Source organism: Lepidochelys kempii, chromosome 3, assembly GCF_965140285.1.
Source record: "Lepidochelys kempii isolate rLepKem1 chromosome 3, rLepKem1.hap1, whole genome shotgun sequence".
Taxonomy (NCBI): Eukaryota; Metazoa; Chordata; order Testudines; family Cheloniidae; genus Lepidochelys; species Lepidochelys kempii.
The window spans coordinates 189,151,893-189,172,242 of NC_136382.1; the positions used below are offsets into that span (position 1 = coordinate 189,151,893).

The 20,350-nt window shown below is 43.3% G+C and overlaps 1 protein-coding gene across 6 annotated transcripts in view; it reads right to left on the bottom strand.

Annotated features, from left to right (window-relative positions):
• FANCL (FA complementation group L) overlaps nucleotides 1-20,350 on the bottom strand; it is a 97,437-nt gene that overhangs the window by 11,980 nt on the left and 65,107 nt on the right. For 2 of the 6 annotated variants that reach the window (XR_012158290.2, XR_012158291.2), the window contains exons 8-12: nucleotides 15,378-15,528; nucleotides 11,617-11,700; nucleotides 10,272-10,317; nucleotides 10,106-10,187; nucleotides 4,069-4,156 (exon numbers count right to left, since the gene is read on the bottom strand). Coding sequence is in view for 2 of the 6 variants with exons in the window: in XM_073339351.2 (XP_073195452.1) it covers nucleotides 10,106-10,187; nucleotides 10,272-10,317; nucleotides 11,617-11,700; nucleotides 15,378-15,528 (363 nt within the window). In the remaining 4 variants the exon portion in view is untranslated. The remainder of the gene's footprint in view (nucleotides 1-4,068; nucleotides 4,157-10,105; nucleotides 10,188-10,271; nucleotides 10,318-11,616; nucleotides 11,701-15,377; nucleotides 15,529-20,350) is intronic. The other 4 variants (XR_012158289.2, XM_073339351.2, XR_012158292.2 and 1 more) reach the window with 3 other exon arrangements.

Below are 20,350 nucleotides of genomic sequence, written 5' to 3' on the forward strand. Positions count from 1 at the left end.
TGGCTGCCAACTAGACATGGAGGCATTGATCACTACCCGTTGAGCCCGACAATCTAGCCAATTTTCTACCCACCTTATAGTGCATTCATCCAGCCCATACTACTTTAACTTGCTGACAAGCCCCGAACTTTCCAGTTTCTAGTCCTTTAACAAATACCTCCTTTGAATTCTTTACCAATCCATTTATCTGATCACTGTATCCCTTCCATACAGAAGTTTCCGAGCTATGCCTAAAATTTGCTCCCCTTCTGTTACTAAATGCCAGCTTTCCTTCTGTGGGCTGAAGTGCGGGGTGGGGAGCATTCCTACCCCTTCCCCTGCTGTGCTACCACATGGCACCACGAAGATTGCAGAGCTTGAGTCATTGCTGTTCTGCCTGGTCCAGGTAAAAGAGGGCTTCTCCTGCTTGGCGTGACCTCTCCTCTCTTCCAGTCACCGGGGGGGGGAAGGGTCAGCATCCCCACGTTGACCTGTCATTGCTGCAACCTCACTCCTTGCCTCTCTATCCTTTAAAGAGGTACACACCTTCCTCCAGCCAGACAACAGTCCGTTCCCCTTCCATCCCACGCCCCTGATTAATGTGTGGTGTGGCCATTTTTGCCATGCTGTAGATTTTTTTGCCAGTGGTTTCTCCAGCAAACTACACAACAGTCCCTCTCTCCCCCCAACACTTAAAGTGGGGTGTGGTCATTTTTTGCCAAGCTACAGATCTTTTGGCCAGCCAGCTGTGGATGGTTTACAAGCTTGGCGTACAAGTCATGTATGGCATTCTTTTTGGCTTTCTTCACTGCCTGTTTGGCAGCTCGCTTTCCCTCATTCTAGTCACTTTCATTTACACTCAGTGTATTAATTTGTTTTTTCATTAGGCTCTATTTTTTTGTTTTGGGTAACTACCTGCACTTCAGTCTATAGTTTCTTTTCCTCTGTTTTCCCCATCTGCATCAGCCACAAATCTCTTCCGCTGCTGCAATCCATGTTCTTTTGAGGTAGTTCCATTCTTCAGCTAATACCAACTTTGTTTCCACTACTGATGTACGTGACCAAATGACTCATCTTCTTTTGGAACCATGGACTGGATATCATCCATTGATTGACATTACATATGGTCTAGTAATAGTTTCCCTTCCTCATTCCATAGTGCCTAGACAGGAATTTCCTAAGCACATTACCCCTTCTGTTTTTGCTGGTCTCTTCCATAACTCAAGTCACCCAACATCTCGTATGGCACAGCTCTGTCCACTAGTGCTTGCAAGTCTTAGGGGAAACTCTGCTTCATTGCATCTTTCTTGAGGTGCATACACTGATATCACAAACAGAATATGCTCCTTAATTTGGATCTATACAGCCATCAGTCGGTCACTTACTCTAATAATTTCAATCATTGTTCTTTCTCAGCTCTCCTCTCACTACCCTCCTGACTCCATTACACCTGCTTTTGTTACCACAGAAGAGTTTACAATCTAAGCCCAGTTCCCTCACTGTGTTCCCATTCACTGTGTCTTCTGCAGGTATAGAACATAAATACTCTCCTTACGATCATATCAGCTACTTCCAGACCTTTGTCAGGGTACATTCAGTGTTGCTACTTATATGGGAATTCTTTGGCTGTGCAGGTTGTTGCTATTCACTGACTCTTCATTCTAAGTGGTAGTCCCCTGACCCTCTACAGGACTGTTCAGACACTGACTGCCGGAAATCCCCAGCTCAGATGCTGGGGCTGCCAGGCTTAAGGTGCGTGAACTTCTGGCGTAGGGCTAAGATGCCCTCTCACCATTAGCATTAGCCCTTGCTAATATCTACTACTGCCCTTTGGTAACTCACCAAAAAGAAAAACATTGTTTGCACCCATGTAGTCACCCTGTGCCAGAAACTACAGTGTATTAATTGGTGTCCCTGACATGTACCACAGTGAGAGGGCCTTTCCTCAGTTGAATGCCCAAACTCTCCCCATCTTATTGCTATAGACCAGGTGGACGAATAAGAGGTGGTACTGCTTTTCCTGCTGCCCAAACTAGGCTTTATTTAACCCATAGATGAGGGTTTCAGATCAGTTTTCCTTCTCCAGACTGAGGAGCCCTACCTGTCCTGAGAGATTTGATAATTCAGCAAAAGGTTCATTTTTGTCCTAGCATGATTTCATGCACCTAAAAACAATGTCCACTGTTGACTGATATGCAGTTTAACTTAATTATTTCAGACAGTCCTCATGCTTTTAACTACAGTGAACTTTCACTGTATTAGACAGAAGGCCTCACAGTCAGATATTAGCTTTTAATTTAAGAACTGTCAAATTTCATACGTGAGAGCCACACTCAATCCAGAATTATAGTACAATAACTCCTCACTTAATGTCCTATTGCTTAACTTTGTTTCCATCTTACATCCCTGCTCCATTACAGAACATAGAATCATAGAATATCAGGGTTGGAAGGGACCCCAGAAGGTCATCTAGTCCAACCCCCTGCTCAAAGCAGGACCAATTCCCAGTTAAATCATCCCAGCCAGGGCTTTGTCAAGCCTGACCTTAAAAACCTCTAAGGAAGGAGATTCTACCACCTCCCGAGGTAACGCATTCCAGTGTTTCACCACCCTCTTAGTGAAAAAGTTTTTCCTAATATCCAATCTAAACCTCCCCCACTGCAACTTGAGACCATTACTCCTCGTTCTGTCATCTGCTACCATTGAGAACAGTCTAGAGCCATCCTCTTTGGAACCCCCTTTCAGGTAGTTGAAAGCAGCTATCAAATCCCCCCTCATTCTTCTCTTCTGCAGGCTAAACAATCCCAGCTCCCTCAGCCTCTCCTCATAAGTCATGTGTTCCAGTCCCCTAATCATTTTTGTTGCCCTTCGCTGGACTCTCTCCAATTTATCCACATCCTTCTTGAAGTGTGGGGCCCAAAACTGGACACAGTACTCCAGATGAGGCCTCACCAATGTCGAATAGAGGGGAACGATCACGTCCCTCGATCTGCTCGCTATGCCCCTACTTATACATCCCAAAATGCCATTGGCCTTCTTGGCAACAAGGGCACACTGCTGACTCATATCCAGCTTATCGTCCACTGTCACCCCTAGGTCCTTTTCCGCAGAACTGCTGCCTAGCCATTCGGTCCCTAGTCTGTAGTGGTGCATTGGATTCTTCCGTCCTAAGTGCAGGACCCTGCACTTATCCTTATTGAACCTCATCAGATTTCTTTTGGCCCAATCCTCCAATTTGTCTAGGTCTTTCTGTATCCTATCCCTCCCCTCCAGCGTATCTACCACTCCTCCCAGTTTAGTATCATCCGCAAATTTGCTGAGAGTGCAATCCACACCATCCTCCAGATCATTTATGAAGATATTGAACAAAACCGGCCCCAGGACCGACCCTTGGGGTACTCCACTTGATACCGGCTGCCAACTAGATATGGAGCCATTGATCACTACCCGTTGAGCCTGGGTATTGCATGCTCATTTGCAGTTGTGCAGTGCTCCCCTAGAACATCCTTTGGCCGCCTGCTTTGTCCACAGCTGGCAGCCCCCCGCGCAGCACTTCCCGCCCGCCGGCAGACCCCGTGGATCAGTGCCCACCTCCTGCCCGCAGCAATCAGCTGCCTTGCGGCGTTCAGGAGGCTGGGGGGAGTAGCGAGGATATGGTGCGCAGCCTCCCCACCGCCTCCTGCACGCCGCAAGACAGCTGATTGCTGTAGGCAGGAGGTGGTGGGATGGCGCTGATTCACGGGGTCTGCCGGCAGGCCGGAGGCGCTGAGGGGGTCGGAGGGCACGTAGGGGAGCTGATAGTTGTGCTGCCAGCCTGTTTAATACCTGTATTAAATTGCTTGTTTAAAATTGTTTTTAAAACATATCAGGCTACCTGTGTTAAACTGCTTGTTTAAAATGTATATAATGCCTTTTGTCTGACAAAAAAAATTTCCCTGGAACCTAACCCCCCTCTATTTACATTAATTCTTATGGGGAAATTGGAGTCGCTTAACATCGTTTCGCTTAAAGTCACATTTTTCAGAAACATAACTACGTTAAGTGAGGAGTTACTGTATTGTGATTAATTCCATTAAAGAAGGTACTCACCTTGTGCAGTAACACTGGTTCCTTGAGATGTGTCCTCCTGTGGATGCTCCACTGTAGGTTGTCAAGTAGCAGCCGTGTTAGTCTGTATCTGCAAAAAGAAAAGAAGTACTTGTGGCACCTTAGAGACTGACAAATTTATTTGAGAATAAGCTTTCGTGAGCTACAGTTCACTTCATCAGATGAAGTGAGCTGTAGCTCATGAAAGCTTATGCTCAAATAAAGTTGTTACTCTAAGGTGCCACAAGTACTCCTTTTCTTTTTGTAGGTTGTCTGTGGCTGCTGATCAGAGAGCTTTGGTAGTAGTCTGTCCCACCCGCACATGCGTCGCTCCCGGCCTGCCACTAGGCTAGCCAGCATGCGTGAGCAATCTCTCCTCAGTTACTTCTCTACCGCACAGTCAACTACGAGGACTCCAAAATAGAGGGGAGGAGGATAGGTCATGGAGCTCCCAGCAGTGCACACATCTTGAAAAACCATTGTTATTGCACAAGGTAACTTCTTCGAGAGGTGTCCCTATGGGTGGCTCCACTGTAGGTGATTCCTGAGCAGTGCCCACCACTGGAGATTGTGACTTTGGAATCGAGTCTGATATCGATGATAGTACTGTGGCACCAAATTTGGAGTCTGAAGCCAAATCCCCAGGATACCATAGTGTTCTGTAAAGGTGTGTGCAGATGCCCAGGTAACTGCTCTTCAGATTTCTGATATAGGGATATCCTGGGCGAAGGATAAGGAGACCGACCTTGTAGAATGCATGCGTATTGAAGACGGGGGGAGTTACATTATGCAATTGGTAACAGAATTTAATACAGTCCAAGACGCACTTAGAGAGTCAGTGAGATGAAATCACTGTGCCTTTTGACCTATCTGCAATGGAGAGGAGAATTTTCTGAAGGCTCTTTTTATCCTGATGAGGTTTGGGATAAAAGGCTGGAAGCTAAATAAGCTAATTTATGTGAAATGCAGAAGTCACGTTGGGAGTGAATTTCAGATGTGGTCTAAGCATGACCTTGTCAGGGAAGAACCCAGTGAAAGGGGAATGCGCCACTGGAACTGCTATTTCCCCAATCCTTCTTGCAGAGGTGATGACGATGAGAAACACCATCTTCATGGTAAGGTGAGTTAATGAACAAGTGGCCATGGGTTCAAATGGTGGCCTAGTCAGACCTTTTAATAGTAGGTTGCGATCCTATTGAGGCATTGGAAGTCTGGGTTGTGGGAAGAAGTTTGCTATGCATTTGATAAACTTCTTCATAGTCAGATGGGAGAAGATTGAATATCCTTCTGTCTGCGGAAGGAAGGTTGCAATTGCTGCTATGTGAACCAATAGAGAGTCCTGATTTCTTGAGACTCAAAAGGTAGTCCAGGATCACTGGTAGGGTGGATATATTAGGCATGACACTTTTGGGATCTGGAATCTCTTTCATTTTTGTAGATAGGTATGGCAAGTAGCTCCTTTCCTACTGTGCAATAACACGTCCTATACCTCCTCAGAGCAAGATGTCTCTACGTGCTGGAACCATGAAGGAGCCAGACTTCGAGACACAGAATCCACAGGTTGGGATGGAGAGTGCATGTCTCTTTCAGAGACAGAAGATCAGGAGTGATTCGAAGAGTCAGCAGTGGACATAATGCCAGCTGTGACAGGCAAGGGTACCACATCTGTCTGGGCCAAGTGGGAGAAATCAGTATGTTTGCGCTCTCTTCACTTTCAACAGGACTTTCAATATTAGACAAAATGGGGGAAAAGCGTAAAGAAGGCCTTTGTCCCATGGACGGAGGAGGGCATCTTCCATGGAATGTCGTCCGATCCCCACTCTAGAGCAGTACTGTGGGCACTGCTTGTTCTGGTAAGTAGTGAATAGGTCTATTACCGGTATCCCCCACTGTCAGAATATATTGTGGAGTACCACCGAATCTCTCCCCCGTTCGTGGTCATGTGGGAATTTGGGGCTGAGACTGTCTGCCGTCATGTTGTGTATTCCTGATAAGTAGGCAGCTGATATTAAGATACTATGGGAGATGCATCAGTTCCATAGTTTTAGTGTTCTACAGACAGGGAATGAGCCCTGGTGTCTCCCTGGTTTGTGTAATACATGCAGGCCATATTATCCGTCATGACCCTTTTGTGCATGTCTTTGATCAGCAGGAGGAAGCAAGTCCACATGTTGATGTGGAGGCATCTCTCACCTGGAGTCCATTTTTCCTGTATTGTGCGACCATTGAGATGTGTGCGGTTAGGAGTAGAGATGGGGAAGACTGAACAAACAGGATTCCTGTACAGACGTTTACATGAGTATTGCTTGACCCTGGTGGGCACTGATAGTAGTTTGCGTATGTTGTCTTTGTTCGGCCTGTAAACTGAACCAAAAGCATGCTTGGAGACATCTCATGCATAGTTTGGGATGAGCAATAACCAATGTGCTCATGGCCATGTGGCCCAGGAGCTGGAGGCAATGTTTGGCCAAAATTTGGGGGATGGATTGTACTGTCTATCACGAGGAGAGACTGAGAAATCTGTGATGTGGGAGGAATGGAGTCAAGGTCGGCTCCTATGAATTCTAGTCTCTCTACCGGTATTAATGTAGATTTTTGTTTATCTATCTGTAGACCCAGATTCTGAAACAGGTCTAGTGTGGTCTCAGTGACTTGCTGGGACTCTGTAAAGGACCATACCCTGAGAAGGCAGTCCAGGTAATGATAAATCATGATGCCTTGAGAGCATAAATGGGCCGCCACTACCAAAAGGACCTTGAAGAATACTCTTGGGGCCAATGAAAGGCCGAAAGGGAGTACTCTGTATTGGTAGTGGTCTTGACCTAATATGAACCTGAGGTAACGTCTGTGGCTCAATATGATCAAGATGTGAAAATAAGCATCTTGGAGGTTAAGGGCCGAGAACCAGTCTCCTTTTTCTAACGATAACGAATGATAATAACATGACCATCTTGAATTTCTGAGCCTTGATAAACTTTTTGAGCGCTCTGAGGTCCAGTATGGGTCTCCAGGAAGTAACAAAATTAGAAGCCTCTGCCCCTTACATGTGTGGATACTCGCACTATGGCTTCTACACTGAGGAGATGGTTTATCTCCTGACATAGAAAGCTCTTATGAGAAGGGCCCCTGAGAAGGGATGGGGAGGGGTTTTTGGGAGGGGGAGAGGGAGGAGAAATGGGTGGAGTAGCCATCTCAGATGATCTCCAACACTCATTTGTTGGAAGTTATCCATTCCCAGATTCTGTGGAACGGGGCGAGATGATCTCCAAAGGGATGGGTGTTTTCCACTGTGAAATGAGGGGACAGTTCTATGGGCACCTCAATCAGCATGTCAAAACTATTTCTTCGAGGTGGAGGGCTGAGAGGAAGTTTGCTGAGATCCCATCGTCTTTCATCTGGAGAACTTGGGCTTCTTCCTCTGAGGTTCATGCGATCTTTGTGTATATTGAGATGGATATTGTGACTACTGAGATGAGTACTGTACTTTCTTTTGTATCCAGGTGTATAAATCCCAAGGGATTGAAGAGTGGCCCTCAAATCTTTTAACATGTGGAGGGAGGCATCTGTCTTTTCAGCAAATAATTTTGTCCCCTAAAAAGGGAAGTCCTCCACCGTCGTTTGGACCTCCTTGGGGAAGTCAAAGAGATGAAGTCACGAGGCCTGTCTCATCACAATGCAGACAAAATAGAACGTGCCACCATCAAATGCATACTGGAGTGACACTTTGTCACCAGCTGGCCCTTTTTAACCAAGGCCTTAAATTGGTCCTTGTGAGAACGGGGGAGCTATTCAATATTTCAATAAAATAACTACATTTCACATAGTTCTGAGTCATATTTAGCCCAGAAGGCTTGATAGTTCACCACTTTGAATTGAAGGGTGGCTGAGGCGTGGGCCTTACTGCAAAACAGGTCCAGGTGCTCCCAGTCCTGGTATAAGGGGTGGACTTAAAGTGGTTTTGGCAGCCTTTAGAGTTAACTGCATCCACAATGATCAAATTGGGAGGCAAGTGTGAGAACAGGAATTCTGTGTCCTTTGCTGGCACATATTTCTTGTCCACCCTCTTACAAGTTGGTGGGATGGATGCAGAGGCCTACCATATCACCTTGGCAGAATCCAGTAGAGCCTCATTAATAGGGAAGGAGCACTCTGGAGGAAGTGGAGGAATGCAGAATGTCCACCAGCTAGTGGCGCAACTCAGACACCTCTTGTAAAGGCCTCTGTCACCCTCTGTGCCAAGTCCTGGAACAGCTTACAGTCATCTGCCATAGATGGCGAAGGGGGCATCACAGTCTCATCTGGTGATAATGATGAGAAGTGGGCTGGAGGAGTGACTTCCTCTTCGACTTTGGCCTCCAGTTCCTCCCTTGCCTGCTCGGGGAGTTCAGAGGCCCTTGAAGCAGCAGCTGAAGGAGGGTACTTCCGCAGCTGTTGGTATGCCATACCATCAGTGATGGAGGCCTGTTGCCTTTGGGCCTGCCGAGGTCCCAGTACAGCCACTGTGATGGGAAGGGGCGCAGTGGTTGGTACCACAGTTGCCTATGCTAGGGATGTTGTGGGTCAGAAGGGTGGTATGCCACCAGGTGAAACTGGTCCATAGTGAAACTGGGTTCTGTATGGCGGGTGAGAAGGGCGTTGGGAAGCTAGGTCCTCTTGCTCACTTTCTGATTCAGACAACGAAAAGGGGGGTGCATGGCAGGAGATCATCGGTGAGCCCAGGGCTCTGGGTGAACGCGGTATTCTGGCAGTATGGGTATTGATGACTGGACTGACAAAGAAGATCCGCCCCAGGGAAGGCTATGTTTCTCATGCCCACACGGGACCGTTGCTTCTTTGCCTGCACCCATTGGGTCTCTAGGCATTCTGAGTTGCCCTGTCGGTTCAGTACCACACATGCTGTGGGTACCAGATTTAGACAGATTTGGTTCCACTGGTACTGAAGATACTGACCGAGACAGGGATCATTTTTGGCTCGATCACGACTCGCTATGGGGACTCACGGACCTTTTCTAAGAGGCTTTACATGAGTGGCTCACAGGCATCTCTCTCAGCTCACCTCCCTTCCAAGTGGACAGTTGCCACCAAGACTCCAGGGTTAAAGGACTGACTCCATGAGTAGGAATTTGAGCCCCAGTTCTCTGTCCTTCCTGGATGTGGGCTTCAGTTGCTGGACATTTCTGTGGAATGTGTTTCTCTCCCCAGACAGCAAATGCACTGTGAATGTCCATCGGTAACTGGGATAGATCCCTTGTACCTGAGGCACTTTTTGAAGCCCAGAGAACCAGGCATATCCTTGTCCAGGCCCCCCCGACAGGGGGTCAACAAAAGACAAAGTCCTTTTCTTTTCTTCTAGGCAATGGCCAAAATAAAATGTAATGAAGCAAAGAAAGAAAAAGGGCTTCAACAGAAGCTAAAATTAGCAATTCTAAGAGAGTTAACAATCCATGAATGGCCAGCTCTAGTTCTGTTTCTAGCCAAGGACGATTGAGAAGGAATTGAAGAGGCACTGCCCACGCATGCTGGCTAGCCTTGTGGCAGGAGGGGAGCAGCGCATGCGTGGGTGAAACTGACTGCTACCAAAGTTGTCCGATCAGCAGCACAGGAACACAAGCACGCCGACAGAGGAGCACCCACAGAGACACTACTCGAAGATGCAGCACCCTTATTTGGATGGCCTCTTGCCCCTCTAGGCAGATCTACCTCCATAATTAGAGTTCTAAATCATCAATATCCATAACAGAATGTTTGGATTTTCCACCCTATTAGTACTATGGAACTTTCTCCTCCCCTTTTAATGTTGATGCCTGTAATTAATCACCTTAATGCTGTGGAGACCATAGGAAAGTGTGTACTTATTACTATTTGTTAATAAGCGAACAATTGTTGCTTGATGTTCAGAAGCCTTTTTTACAAATTACTAATCCAATTACATCCTTTGCGACTCTTATTTTTGCTGGCAGTTATAAGGTGACAATTTAATTTTCATCGGCCTATAGTATTCAGAAATAAAGACTGAGCATCAACAAAAAACTACACTTACAGTCTTTTCTAGCACAGCACGAGAAGGAAAATCAGTTTCTAAAACTTCTTTCAAATTTTGTAATAGGGTGATATCTGGATCCCTGCAAGTAGAGGAAAGAGACTTTAACACATGGAACTGCAAAATGCAGATTTTAAACTAAAGTTGTATTAGTGAAAACACTTACCACAAGTGCATGTTGTTGTTCAGCTTCGTTCTCAAAGGATTTACCACTACAAAGTTACACATATTTACATTACTCACAGGAAGAGACTTCCCCCGCATTTCAGCACTTACAACTAGATTTTTTAAAGGTATTTAGACACCTAAATATGCAGATAGGTGCCAATGCATTTGAAATCCCACTAGGCATCTTAATACATTTACAAATCTGGCTCGCAGTTATCATATTTGAAAAGTCATATATAATGATAATAGCACTAAGTTTTGGGACATTGTACACCAAAGGTATGATTGCCCCTCATGGCCAGGAGCTATAGAAAATCGAGGGAAAGACATTAGGGAATTTACAGTGGATTATTTATAAAAAAAAAAAAAACAAGCAAAATAATCATAGATGTGGTCAGATAATTATCTTTCAGAATAATTCTCTGCAGGACACAGGGCATCTCCTGAATTGTGATTCTGCTGGAAAAGGACTAAAAAAATATTGTAGGGTTCCACCTTTCTCTCAGTAACTTGCAGAATACATTTACTCAATCAGAACTTAAAAGAATTAAGTGTTTTGTGTTTTTGTTATCCTTGCAAACTCAGCGTGGTATCAGACAATCAAGCTGGGGGAAAAACAGCTTATGTATCATCCCCATATATAATGTAGGAAAAGTCAGGACAGGATGTGACCCTGTATCTAGAATGTAATTAACAATTCTATTGACTGTGTAATAGCTAAAACTCAATCTAGCTACTCTCCTACAGCTGAATGACTTCTACAGTGCCTACAGGAGAAAAATAAGTTGTCAAGTTAGTCACTATTCTCATAACTGTATTTTTAAAGGTTTCAGAGTAGCAGCCGTGTTAGTCTGTATTCACAAAAAGAAAAGGAGTACTTCCTACATCCGATGAAGTGATCTGTAGATCATGAAAGCTTATGCTCAAATAAATTGCTTAGTCTCTAAGGTGCCACAAGTACTCCTTTTCTTTTTGTATTTTTAAAGTATTCTTCAATTTGTGGCATTTTAATTTGCCAGACTTTAACACATTAACAGTGCACAACAGCATGCCGTGAATTCACTCTTGTATTGTTTTGTGTAAGTATATGCAAGAGATACTGACATTTTAAAGGTTTCAGAGTAGCAGCCGTGTTAGTCTGTATCCGCAAAAAGAAAAGGAGAAGTACTCCTTTTCTTTTTTGACATTTTAAACTTTGCTTAAATACAAGACAGACCTGAAACCACTAAATTAAGTTTACCTTAAAAGTCTGTAAGCAGTTACTGGTACAAGTCAAAACAGACCTAGCTTCTAAGATTGAGAAATGAGTTTGTATATGAAATTTCATATATGAAAGACCTTACCGTGGTCTGCTCCAAGAAAGTAACATTCAGGAAGCATAGTTGGGTGCCTGGGATCTACCTCTAAGTTTATGGAAACATTGTTTCCTGAAATGAGAGAGAATGCATTTTAAATGGAAGGTGTAAAGCTTTCCTTTATAACCGCAAATAGAGAAAGTACTTATGTTTTTCAAATGAGTTGTTTTGAGCACACCTGTAGTTTTATGAACATTGTTACAGCTTTTAGATGGCTAAAGTAAGCTATTTGGCTTAGAATTCTGAATCATAGAATCATAGAATATCAGGGTTGGAAGGGACCCCTGAAGGTCATCTAGTCCAACCCCCTGCTTGAAGCAGGACCAATTCCCAGTTAAATCATCCCAGCCAGGGCTTTGTCAAGCCTGACCTTAAAAACCTCTAAGGAAGGAGATTCTACCACCTCCCGAGGTAACGCATTCCAGTGTTTCACCACCCTCTTAGTGAAAAAGTTTTTCCTAATATCCAATCTAAACCTCCCCCACTGCAACTTGAGACCATTACTCCTCGTTCTGTCATCTGCTACCATTGAGAACAGTCTAGAGCCATCCTCTTTGGAACCCCCTTTCAGGTAGTTGAAAGCAGCTATCAAATCCCCCCTCATTCTTCTCTTCTGCAGGCTAAACAATCCCAGCTCCCTCAGCCTCTCCTCATAAGTCATGTGTTCTAGACCCCTAATCATTTTTGTTGCCCTTCGCTGGACTCTCTCCAATTTATCCACATCCTTCTTGTAGTGTGGGGCCCAAAACTGGACACAGTACTCCAGATGAGGCCTCACCAATGTCGAATAGAGGGGAACGATCACGTCCCTCGATCTGCTCGCTATGCCCCTACTTATACATCCCAAAATGCCATTGGCCTTCTTGGCAACAAGGGCACACTGCTGACTCTCATCCAGTTTCTCGTCCACTGTCACCCCTAGGTCCTTTTCCGCAGAACTGCTGCCTAGCCATTCGGTCCCTAGTCTGTAGCGGTGCAATGGATTCTTCCATCCTAAGTGCAGGACCCTGCACTTATCCTTATTGAACCTCATCAGATTTCTTTTGGCCCAATCCTCCCATTTGTCTAGGTCCTTCTGTATCCTATCCCTCCCCTCCAGCGTATCTACCACTCCTCCCAGTTTAGTATCATCCGCAAATTTGCTGAGAGTGCAATCCACACCATCCTCCAGATCATTTATGAAGATATTGAACAAAACCAGCCCCAGGACTGACCCTTGGGGCACTCCACTTGATACCGGCTGCCAACTAGACATGGAGCCATTGATCACTACCCGTTGAGCCCGACAATCTAGCCAGCTTTCTACCCACCTTACAGTGCATTCATCCAGCCCATACTACTTTAACTTGCTGACAAGAATACTGTGGGAGACCGTGTCAAAAGCTTTGCTAAAGTCAAGATACAATACTTCCACTGCTTTCCCTTCATCCACAGAACCAGTAATCTCATCATAAAAGGCAATTAGATTAGTCAGGCATGACCTTCCCTTGGTGAATCCATGCTGGCTGTTCCTGATCACTTTCCTCTCATGCAAGTGCTTCAGGATTGATTCTTTGAGGACCTGCTCCATGATTTTTCCAGGGACTGAGGTGAGGCTGACTGGCCTGTAGTTCCCTAGATCCTCCTTCTTCCCTTTTTTAAAGATTGGCACTACATTAGCCTTTTTCCAGTCATCCGGGACTTCCCCCGTTCGCCACGAGTTTTCAAAGATAATGGCCAATGGCTCTGCAATCACAGCCGCCAATTCCTTCAGCACTCTCGGATGCAACTCGTCCGGCCCCATGGACTTGTGCACGTCCAGCTTTTCTAAATAGTCCCTAACCACCTCTATCTCCACAGAGGGCTGGCCATCTCTTCCCCATTTTGTGATACCCAGCGCAGCAGTCTGGGAGCTGACCTTGTTAGTGAAGACAGAGGCAAAAAAAGCATTGAGTACATTAGCTTTTTCCACATCCTCTGTCACTAGGTTGCCTCCCTCATTCAGTAAGGGGCCCACACTTTCCTTGGCTTTCTTCTTGTTGCCAACATACCTGAAGAAACCCTTCTTGTTACTCTTGACATCTCTTGCTAGCTGCAGCTCCAGGTGCGATTTGGCCCTCCTGATATCATTCCTACATGCCCGAGCAATATTTTTATACTCTTCCCTGGTCATATGTCCAACCTTCCACTTCTTGTAAGCTTCTTTTTTATGTTTAAGATCCGCTAGGATTTCACCATTAAGCCAAGCTGGTCGCCTGCCATATTTACTATTCTTTCGACTCATCGGGATGGTTTGTCCCTGTAACCTCAACAGGGATTCCTTGAAATACAGCCAGCTCTCCTGGACTCCTTTTCCCTTCAAGTTAGTCCGCCAGGGGATCCTGGCCATCCGTTCCCTGAGGGAGTCGAAGTCTGCTTTCCTGAACTGATGGTGTTCATGACTACAAATTTTAGTTCAGTATAAACAAGTTTTATCTAGGCAGTGAGTTAAAGTCCTCTGATAAACCGCAAGTGGGGAGGGTGCCAGAGTCCCAGCTCCAGCCAGAGCCCAAACATTTACATTGCAGTTTTTTAGCCCTGAAGCCCAAGTCAGTTGACCCAGGCCAGCTGCAGGTGTTTTACTGCAGCATAGACATACTCTCAGGAATCAGGAAAAGACAGGGGAGAGGGCCCAACCGGACTGGAAGGGAGAGGAGCTGGCTACACAAAAGCAGACTCACTGCAGTCTCTGGGCTGTCAAGTAGGGGAAAGAGTGACCTATCATTTCAGCCATCAGCTCAACAGTTGTTTGCATAAAGCTGCAGTCTCAGAGTGGGTACTGCCTACTTCTGTTGTTTCCCTACTTTGCATCTAGTTAATATTCCTCCAACTTTCAGGAACTTAAATTTGTTTTATTTTTGTTCTATCATGTATCATCAGACTTCTGGCACTTGTGACTGAAGTTGAACAACATCGCAGTATATAATTATACAAATGCTAAGCTAAAAATCGGAGTCCTCATTCCGAAGATACATTTTTTCTCTATTTTTGACTGCGGACAGTGGTAAGTGCCTACTTTTCAAATAACTAAGGTACTCTTTACATATTAAGGCTGTAATTCCATGTATTCTGATGATGAGCCACAGAGTGCTTTAGTCTTAATTCAGGTATATTTTGTATTATTTAATATAGTTATAGTTTATTCCATGCCTTTTATCTTCTCTCTACCTTCTGTTTTTTTCCTTTTAACCCACAGCTGTTATCCTCTTCCCCTCTCCCACAGCTGCATTTCCAGTTCTTTCATCCTTCCAAAAACAGTTTCATATTAAAAAAATATTTACAGTACAACCTAAAATGTATTACAAAATTTAGTTTTCTGACATTACAATTAGTAGTGAATAACTTTTAAAAAGTAAACTAATTTTTCTTCTGTTCTATAATGGACATCCATTTTATACACAATCTATTTAAAAATCCTATACTGAAATATCTCTTATATAGGATTATCACAAATGTGTCCTCAGTTTTGAATTCATCAACACTTGTGTTTGTAATTTATAAATATTTATATCAGAACTTTAAATGTAAAACTAAAAATACAAAATTATACTTTCTCCCCAAAAAATTCAATATTCTGCCTCAGGTTAGTTTTATACAACAAGTAATAGTTTGTTTTTTTTTAAAGTGTAACCTTTCTTTTCCTATTCCTTGTTCTCTATTAAGTAAAGCAAAAAAATCAACTTCACTTCTGTTTAAAAAAAAATACTTCATTCCTTCTCCTGTTTTCCTACCTATTGCAATTCTTCTCATTGTGGCACTCCGTGTGGGGTTTTCTGGCTCAAGTACCCAAGTCTTCTCATCAATTTCGTCCATAGCATTCCAGAATTCTTTCAGTGATTCTAATGCTGCCAAGAACTGATTATAAATGTCTATTAAGGAGCTCTAAGAAAAAAGAAAATTTTAACAAGTTACATGGCACTCTACCAATAGCAATATAGAATGATCTTTTTAAAAAATGACAGCATTTCAAAGTTTTTAAATCTAGCACAAAACCCGCTGTAAAATACACTGCAGTGTGCTAGGGTCAACATTTTTCCTGTTAGTACTCAAAATGCTTTTTTTGATTTGTTAATGGTCCACACAAATATTAACTGCTGATAACTTTAATGTACTCAAAAAGTACTGTTAAATTTTCTAATACATTTTTGTTATATTCTGATGTATCTAAGGTATAGCATTCTTGAAGTTGGTAGCCATTCTCAAACCTAATATTAATTTCAGAAATCAATGTTAAGACCCGGAAGTATTTTTATTACATATTCATAACAACTGCATTCTAAGTAAGGAGTGAGTAAAATTCAGTATAATCTGCTGTTAATTTATGAGTTTGCCTTCTTGACTCCTATGCAGCGATTCCCACTCCAAACTAAACTTTTCAAAAGATTTTATTCAGAGTCAAACAGTAGTCAGAGTCTTTTGTAGATGGATTTAATATAAAAGGCATCCTTTGCGTCTCAAAAACAATTGTGTGGCCAGAAAATTGCTTATTTCAATCCCAAAATGTGATTTCTAGAAGGAATTATTTCCTTTTAAAAAGTCTGACCTGCTAGTATGGTTTCAGGTCTCAATTCTCCACTGTTTGTGTCTGTGAGAAAGGGAGTGATGTTTAGTTATCTAGTCCTGGGTAAATTAAAGTTGCAGAAGAGGCATAGCAGATTCAATTTCCACTGCTTAACAGACCGGAGAATTCAGCCCTCAATCCCTTCAATGAGAATGTAAACGTTTAAATATTTAATTTCAAAAGATTGATAAAAAATTAAATCTACAGTAATTCCAGTTGATTTTAAGAGTTTACACCCTTAAACTCTTCCAATTAGTAAATTAAATTATACAACTGCATTTCCAAATAACATATGCATTTTCAACACATTTTTTTATATTTGTTTCAGTCAAATAGATATTGCTATAGTAGTTTTGATCCTAGACAACTTTATAAAAATAAATTTGGCTCTGAGAAGAACTATTTCTTCATAAGGATTTAATAATGTTGATCAACAGTCCATTAGGAAAAAAAACCTTCGTAGATTATTTAGCGAATTTTAATTAAATAGTTTAAAAAAATGGCTCTTCTATTTCCAGTCTGGGTATGATTTCAGACACAAAATGCAGAATTTTTTCTTTTTTAACATCTCCAAGTGCAATCATTCTAATGAAAGTATTTATCTTGCGAAATTATATATAACACATACTAGATAAATGCAAAGCTGGTCTCTGTATCTCCACTTTGGCTGACCCACTAAGATGACTGGGATATAATGCAAAGAGGGAAGAAGTGAAAGAGGGAAAGAGATAGGCAAGTCAGAGAGCAGAAGGTTCCAAAAGTCCATATAAGAGAATCAAGGCATGGATAAAAATTTTGGAGTAGTGATCAAGAGTAAGAGATGTACTTTGTCTATATTAAAAGAGGAAGTAAAGAAACCTACATGGTGACTGGATATGGGGAAAGAAGGGGGGGGGGGGGCGAGTCAAAGATGAGAATGAGCTTGCAAGCCTAGGAGCCAGGAAAAATAGCAAAAGTTGTCAAAGAAATTAGAGAGAGACTATTGGAAAGGGATCAAGTAGAAAGATATAGGGTATGTCTACACAGCAAAGAAAAACCCGTGGCTGGCCCATGAGCCTTGGGCTGTGAGCTATACATTGCTGTGCACACTTCTGAGCTCGGGCTTGAGCCCAGGCTCTATGAACCTGCGGGGTGGGGTGATCCCAGACTCCAGCCCAAGCCAGGAAGTCTACACAGCAATGAAACAGCCCCACAGCCCAAGCCCTGTGAGCCCGAGTCAGCTGGCACAGGCCAGCCGCAGGTTTTCTTTGCTGTGTAGAGACTTACTTCTCTGGGATACCCTGCTGCCATCTCAAATTTAGAGAGGCACTGGCACTTTTGAGACTGAAGAGAGGGGAATACTTTGGAGGTAGATTTGGGAATCATCTGGATGGGATGGTTATTGACACAATAGAAGTGGATGGGGGAAACAAGGGAAGGAGGAGGAGTAAATGGAGAAAAGAACAGTGATGCTAAAGGTGTCCCTAGATGGAGGATGAGGGATTATGTATTTTGGAAGACAATAATATGTAACAAAGGTCACATGATTTTAAATCTCACATATCATTTTGGCCTGGAAGTTCTTGGGGTCTCACAGAAAAAATCAAATTAACAAATAGTGATAACTATTTACAAAAATATTCCTTTTAGGAATATATTATATAGAAAATCTATTTATTGTAACTTTTATCTACCATTTTTTTTCCTTTGTCAGCTGGACAAAAGGAAGCAAAATGATGGGGGTTGCTGAATATTTTCTTGGCACATATTATTTCATTGTTTTTTGTATCTGAGAAAATATTGTAAAAAGAAAAGGTATAAGTTGGAAATAAAATGTTGGAGTTTTTTCTGCTGTTATTAAATTATATTAAAGTAGGAAAGCACTTAAGCAGAAAAGTGTGGATACTGCCAATCTCAAAATGTAACGCTTATTATCTTTAAAAGCATTTTGTTACTTTTATAATACCTGAAGTGATATAATAATGTCAGTCACTTAACCAGATCTAAGAGTATAATATCTTCATCTTAAGTATTATTATTTCCAGTATTTTAATAATTTTCATATAGTCCTGGAATGTGATCTTTTGTGCTCTGATGACACTTAAATTAATAGCATAATTTTCTGGTACTTGCAACAGTTGCTTTCCATTTTGATTTTTTTTTTAAACATTTTCCTACATCATACACAGATAAATCCTCTAATAATCATTGCTATCTTTATCTTTGGGGAATTCAAACGATTTCAGTAGAAAAAAGAAACATCAAGGGATTACAACCCACAGATAAATTTTAAAATCCAATTAATTTTAATACTAATTGTAATTTTTCAATGATGTTCCTTAAAAAGATAGTTAAATTCTTCCCCTTTGGTGTTTTTTTTTTTTTAATGCTCTGTTCATTTGATCTTATTTGTATGCTTCATTGATGTTGCCAAATGGCTTTTTCTGTATGCCTATCTATATCTATATCTATTTAAATCCATCATACTACTTTGTCATGCAACCATGAAAAATGTATCACTCCTTTATACTTCATTAACCAGTTTATTTTTGACCACTGTTCTTTTAAAACAGTGCTACTGATGCTATTTTGGGCTGTGCCAACAAGGTGCTTGCTCATGAGGTCAAATAAAAGACTGTTACCTTCCGTAACTGTTGTTCTTCGAGATGTGTAGTTCATGTCCATTCCATTGTAGGCATGCGTGCTTGTCAAATGCACTGGTGCCAGAAGTTTTTCCCTCAGTGGTATCCCGTAGGATACCGGCTCTGGTGCCCTCTGGAGTATGCACCAGTGTAAGGAGCGCTGCCGGAACACCATTCCCTCAGTTCCTTCCTGACGGAACTCTGACAGAGGGGAAGGAGTGGACATGGAATGGACATGAGCAACACATCTTAAAGAACAACAGTTACGGAAGGTAACCATCTTTTCTTCTTTGAGTGCTTCCTCATGTCTATTACTTTGTAGGTGACTCCCAAGCAGTACCAACAGAGGCAGGTCGGAGTTCATGGAAGTGTCGATGGCAACACAACTCTGCCAAAGCCAGCGTCATTTCTGGCCTGCTGACGGATGGCATAATGAGACATGAACCTGTGCACAGAGGACAACGTTGCAGCCCTGCATACGTCCTGGATAGGGACTTGCGCCAGGAAAGCAGCCAAAGAAGCTTGCACCCTTCTCGAATGAGCCTTTGCTATTGGAGGGGGCGCTATCTCGTAACAGATACGGATGCACATGGTGATCCAGATTGAAATCATCTGTGAGGACACCAGACCCTTAATCCTGTCGGCTATCACAATACAGAGCTGAGTCAATCTACGGAAAGGGTTGGTGCGCTCTAAGTAGAAAGCCAGTGCAATGCCTGACATCTAGGGTATGCAGACACCTCTCCTCGCTGGTCGAGTGAGCCTTTGGACAGAACACCAGAAGAAAAATATCCTAGTTGACATGGAAGTGCGATACCACTATTGGCAGAAAGGTTGGGTGGGGCTGCAGCTGAACCTTGTCCTCGTAGAACATGGTGTACGGGGGCTCCGAAGTAAGAGCTCTAATCTCAGACACTCGTCTCACTAAGGTAATAGCTACAAGGAATGTGACCTTCCACAACAAGAAGCCAAATGCTCGGAGGGCAGGCCCATGAGCCTGGAGAGGACCAGGTTGAGGTCCCATTGGGAGACGGGGTCCCAGTCCCGAACCACCTGAAAGAGGCTTTCAAGGCCTTTCAGGAACCTAATAGTCATGTCATGTGAGAATATTGATCTACCCTCGAGACAAGGGTGAAAGGCTGATATAGCTACCAGATAAACCTTGATCTAAGAGAAGGTGAGGCCCTGGTGCTTTAAGTGAAGCAGGTAATCCAGAATGGACGGCAGAGATGACTGATTTGCAGAGATACCCTGCTCCAGCAGGATAAATGCTTCCACTTTGCCAGGTAAGTTGCTCTGGTGGAGGGCTTCCTGCTCTCCAAGGGAACTTGCTGTACCTGACTAGAGCAGGCTTGCTCCTCTGGATTCAACCATGCAGCATCCATGCTGTGAGGTGGAGTGAGATTTGGTTCGGGTGCAGCAGCTGACTGTGATCCTGCGAGAGCAGGTCTGGGCGGCTGGGAAGCACCCACGGGGCTGCTACAGCCAGGTCCATGAGCATGCCAAACCAATGCTGGCGAGG